The sequence below is a fragment of the Ctenocephalides felis genome, unplaced genomic scaffold (genome assembly GCF_003426905.1).
Source record: "Ctenocephalides felis isolate EL2017-DRISC unplaced genomic scaffold, ASM342690v1 CF-g0.4_SCAFFOLD_02797, whole genome shotgun sequence".
In the NCBI taxonomy this organism is placed as follows: Eukaryota; Metazoa; Arthropoda; class Insecta; order Siphonaptera; family Pulicidae; genus Ctenocephalides; species Ctenocephalides felis.
In genome coordinates this window covers 7,323-12,809 of record NW_020538951.1, presented here as the reverse complement: position 1 = coordinate 12,809, position 5,487 = coordinate 7,323, and the positions used below count along the sequence as shown (strand labels likewise).

At 33.3% G+C, this 5,487-nt stretch overlaps 2 protein-coding genes across 2 annotated transcripts; both read right to left on the bottom strand.

The window, feature by feature from the left end:
• Positions 1 to 39: 39 nt before the first annotated feature.
• On the bottom strand, positions 40 to 897 carry LOC113381309 (nidogen-1-like; the record flags this gene model as incomplete). The annotated part of the gene is made up of 2 exons (XM_026620260.1): positions 745 to 897; positions 40 to 552 (listed from the first exon to the last, which is right to left on the bottom strand). A coding segment is annotated over exon 2 (472 nt), but the record flags the coding sequence as incomplete, so codon positions are not given.
• A 2,421-nt stretch (positions 898 to 3,318) lies between these two features.
• Positions 3,319 to 5,123, bottom strand: LOC113381308 (adhesion G protein-coupled receptor E1-like). Its single transcript, XM_026620257.1, has 3 exons — positions 4,844 to 5,123; positions 3,403 to 3,550; positions 3,319 to 3,337 (listed from the first exon to the last, which is right to left on the bottom strand). The coding sequence occupies exons 1-3, from the start codon at positions 5,121 to 5,123 to the stop codon at positions 3,319 to 3,321; spliced, it is 447 nt and encodes a 148-aa protein (XP_026476042.1).
• Positions 5,124 to 5,487: the final 364 nt, after the last annotated feature.

Below are 5,487 nucleotides of genomic sequence, written 5' to 3'. Positions count from 1 at the left end.
GTACAAGCAATCTACTTAATTTTAATAAATATGATTTACCATCGCAACTTGAATAAGGATTTCCATTAAATCCATTTGGACATTGGCACTCATAACTTCCTGGTAAATTTTTACAAATAGCATTTAATCCACATGCAGGTTTGTCTCTAGGTTGCGTACATTCGTTAACATCTCGGCAAATTCCATTTTCTCGATCTCTTGCATAACCTTGTCTGCATACACACATGCTATTACCGGTATATGTATCTATTAAGCATTGCTCTCCATCAGGACATGGCTGACCATCTCCACAACCAGAAGATGGAATAACTTTGGCGCAACCTCCACGATATGGATCTCCTTTGCTATTACTTGGACATTGGCAAGAGAAACGCCCCGGTTCGTTGAGGCATATAGCACCAGCTGGGCATGGTCGGCCTGCGCATTCGTCGATATCTGTACATCCACTCGTGTCTGGTGCTCCAGTGTAACCAGGACTGCATAAACATACAGCTTGCCCAGAACTCAACATGCAGTGAGCGTTTGGTCCACAACTTTTACCTTCGCATGGATCTGAAAGTAAGTAAATAAAACTTTAATAAACGCATATCATAATCAACTATCAATTTTTTATTTATTCGTCAACGAAATGTTGACAAAATAAATATGGAGTTAAAAATTTGTACATTTTTAGTACAAATTTATGAAAATGTTTCTACCTGTGCCATAGCAAAAATATTTATCTATTTATATGACAACACTTACGCCTGCAATCTTGACCAACATTTGGTTCTGGACATAAACATCTTTGTCTATCATCGCAAATTGCATTTCCTGGACAATCTGAATCTTTGTGACAAGCTTCAGCGCTAACACATCGAATAGTGGGATCTGGGTCAGGTAAAGTTCCTGCAGGGCATTCACATCTATGGCTACCAGGCAGATTTACACAAATCGAATCCTGACCACATGCTCCCGGTCTTGTGCATTCATCTATGTCCGTACATTGTCTGTGAGCATCACCTATAAAACAAATATTGACTCATCAAAATATGTTGTTGTAAAAATTAATGAATGAAAGATGACAGGTAAATGAAACGCCATTTATACTTCTACTATAGATGTTCCAATTTTTTATTTTTTTAGCTCATATCTATATATTCCCCAATTTTAAATGAATGACAAAAATAATTTGTATGATCTCACCAGTAAATCCTTCTTTACAGCTGCAGCTATACCCTCCTGGTGTGTTAGTACAAATCGCGTCAGGGCCACAGCGACCACTTGGTCCATGTACTGGATCGCATTCATCGATGTCCACGCAACCTGCGGCAATATCTCGAGGATCGAAAGTCCAACCGTCTTCGCAAACACAATACGCTTCTAGAGCATCGGCGCGACAATGCGCATGTTCGCCGCACGAGACACGTTCGCATGGTGCTCGGCATGGTACGGCCGGTGGTGATCCTACGTGTCCCGGCTCGCACTCGCAACGGTATGCTCCTAAAGCATAATATCTTATATATAAAAATGGAGCTCTCTTTCAAATGTCTAAGTAAAACTTGAAAACGGCTAAACCGATTTTGCCAGTCCTAATCTTGAAAAATTCGTGCCAATCCAGAGAAAGTCCAAAAGGTGAGAAATTATTTCAAATCCGCGTAGAAACTTTACATTTTTAATTTGAAAATTTTTGTTGAAGCGTAATTTAAATAAAACAATGGACGGTGGCTAATACGTGAAATGTCAAACGTTTTTGACAGATGATGTTCAATTATGTTTAATAGGTTGTCTTATATAAATATTATTTAATAATGATTAAATTGTAGTAAGTAGTTTTGTTTGTAGTTTTATTTGTACACAAAAACGTTATTAAACGGGCCTCAAGTGTTACTATAAACTCAAAATATCTACTTTTTGAAATGTTATATGAAAATGCACTTTTTAGCATATTTTTCTCAAACACGGTGCTATGACAGATCTCATGTGTATATATACTCATTGGTATTATAAAAACATTTCCTAGATTATATTATTTTTTATTTATGTTACTTTAATTCAGAACCTAAAATTGGTATCGATCAAAGGGACATTTTGTCGAATAACATTTTCCCAGTTATAATTTTCCTGAATTTATCGAAGAATAGATAGTAATTTATAAAGGTCCGGGGTTAAAAAGGTTCACCACCGATGGTCAAAAACCAGTAAAGCTAAGCATTGTTCAACAGCAATATTTGAAAGTTGAGGAAAAAAGATGTATAACCAGCTATAACCTTGATTTGAAACCGGTAATCTTTGAAATGGGGGAGATAAACGGTAATTTAAAATTATAATAAGGCTTTAAACCTTTACACCGTTCAATGCTTATAGGGTAAAAAGGTCTAGATAACAAATTTTTGAAAGACATCAAAAAAGCAGCACATGAACGTAGTCAGATAATCGTTCGTTTGATATGTGTTATTTGTTGTGATATAATTTTATGGTTTTCACAATATAGTTTTTTTTTATTTGCTCAAAGTATTTTATTAAATTTACTTTAATTCATCGAATGTTACTTGAAATTTTTCAAAAAGCAGGTCAAAGAAGAAATACTTAATTCATTTTCTATCCCTCATCGCAGAAATTTGAAAATTTTGTATAAGCTCAGAAGTATTATTTACATTTATACACAAAATACAGAATCCAAAAATAATCTGAAAAACTTGAAACGTAATGAATAAGTCAAAAGAACAAAAAAGACTTAGATTGGAATATACCATGTTTTCCAAAGAAAGTGTATAAAACTTCCAGTTTGATTGTATTGAGAAGATATAGTAAAACTAATGGGGCTTATTGTTTTTATACATCTCATTGTATATAGCATTCGAACAACACATCCCCTTATACACTTAAAGTATTAATATTTTTGATTCTTTAGAAATTGTTTAGAATATACCTAACTTAGCAAAACTACGTTTGCCGGGTCAGCTAGTAAAATATAAAACTGAACTAAAGGATAACACACGTCTTATTTTAATTTTATTCACTTGCGCCCTACGGTTTTTATATATTGTTACGTCAATTTCACTAGAAACTGATATATTTGTCGGTTCCACGAAGAAAGTCATGTCGTAATAATTTTTATTAGCTAAACTATTGCCTTTACCTGGTAAATCAGTACACGTAGCGTGTTCCCCGCATGGGTTTCCTTTACATTCATCCAAATCTACGCAAGCCGCTCCTCGAGCCTCAAATCCTTCTTGACAAGCACAGCTGCCATCAATACACTCTGCATTATTAGTGCAGTCAAAGTTCGACGTGCAGCCAACAGAGACGTCAGTACGTTCGCAAGAGACGCGCGCATCAGGACTGGCAGCGTACCCTTGCGGACATTTACACGTGAAGCCAGGTTGAGTATTGACGCATGTCGCGTGGGGACCGCAAGGCCTTTCGAGCAGAGCGCATTCGTCGATGTCAACACAGCCGGTGCGCGGGTCGCCAGTGTAATCTGGCAAGCAAGTGCAAATGTAGGATCCGGGTGCATCGGTACATAAAGCATTTGGACCGCATGGGTTGTGTTGGCATTCATTAATATCTAGAAAGAGAAAAAATAATTATTATTACAATTCCATTTTTATTGCTTTGAAATAAATGTAAATAATCGAGGTATTTTTTATATCGGTGCATATTTATGTGTATATATGTACAAATGTATATACTAGCTTTTATACAAAAACCGATATTTCAGAAAACCGGTTTTCGAATTTTAATTTCACTAAAAACCGGTTTTAACCGGTTTTCGAATTTTATATAGAAAATAAATTTTTGCTCGAATATCCTGTAATTTATCCGCAAATTTAGTGTAATTTAGAGCAGTGTTTGACTGAATTTATTTATTGTTGATTTTTATAGACAGTAAACAAAATTATTTTAATTTTAATTAGTAGAACAAAAAAATAATAGTTTATCTTGATAAATAACTTTGAAAATAATTATTCGTTATTCGTGCATCATTTTCACATATAAGATAATATTTTTGTGATAGTGAAACGAAAGTTTTCGAATAAATAAAAATAATACATTTTTAAAAAAAAAGTCATTAAATTAAAAAAAAATTAGACACTTGTTGATACATACTTGTTAAAATTAATTTTAGTTTTAAAAACAATTAAGCTAATCTGGGGTATTGTCTGTTCCGAGCAATTTTAATTGATTAATTTTAAACTTTCTAATTGTTTTTTTTGTTTAATAAAATATGATTTCAAAAAACTGAGAACGTCTATCGAATTGCTACTTAGACGTGTCCTTTGTTTATTCACAAAATTGACATAGAAAATGCTTTCATACTTTCGACAAAATTATGCTTAATTGTTTTTTTTAAAGCCTGATATATAATTCTAAGTTTTTTGTTCTTTAATTTGTGGCTTCTAGGGTATAAAACTTTTTTTTAAGTTTGTGTAGAGGAAGTTAGTTCTATAAGAAGAAGTCACACTTGATTTAAATTAATTATACACTGGTGGTATAAAAATCTAAATCAATATATACAAAACCTTTCTGGGAACCACAACCATTGCAGACTGAAAGATACAAATGCTATTGAACCTATACGATTTCAGGAATCAAAACGCTTTCGTCTATCATTTATATTTGGCTATATTTGTCATTTTCCATTATACAGTGAAAAACCGACTTTTTTCACTAAAGAACCGGTTTTTCAAATTCCATAATTTTCGCCAAATAAAACGGATTTTAAAAATGGTTTTTGAAAACCGACAACCTTAGTATATACTAATAATAATTATAATAAAAATAATATAAGTAAGTAATATACAAGTAATAAGTACTTCAAGTATTAGATATTTGAATAAATTTCATCTTATATTTTTACCTGTGCATCCGGTCATAGGATCACCATTATACCCAGGGGGGCACACGCATTTAAAGCTTCCAGCCATATTATGACAAAGTGCATCACGGCCACAAGGCGATTCGCGCGCATTCATCGGAATCGTAACAGCCTGCGCCGCGTGCATCACCTTCAAAGCCGGCTGGACAATCGCATTGTAACTGCCTTCTAAATTCGAGCAAATAGCTCCTGGTCCACATCGTGCTAGTCCGGTTTGCACATTCGTCAATATCCACGCACTGTGGGTGAAAAATAGAAACATTAGAGTATTAAACTATAAACATTATATACATATCATTCAGAGGAGTTTATTTAATCACAACACTCCACAAACAGATACATTTATTCAAAGGAAACAAATATCTTAAAATTAGTCTAATGTCATTTCGAATACAAATTTTCTTCAAATTTAACTTGTTTATGCTATGTATAGCGCTAAATATGATGGATGAAAAACACCTTTTTTACTTTATATAATATGTATAGATGTGTCTTATAAATAGTCATTATTATAAGGACTAAAATCATCGTTCACAGTTTGACAAAATTTAATATTTTGATGCATATTAGAGAATCATTAAAGTTATAAAAAGATTATTTAATGCAAAATTTTAATTTATAAAATA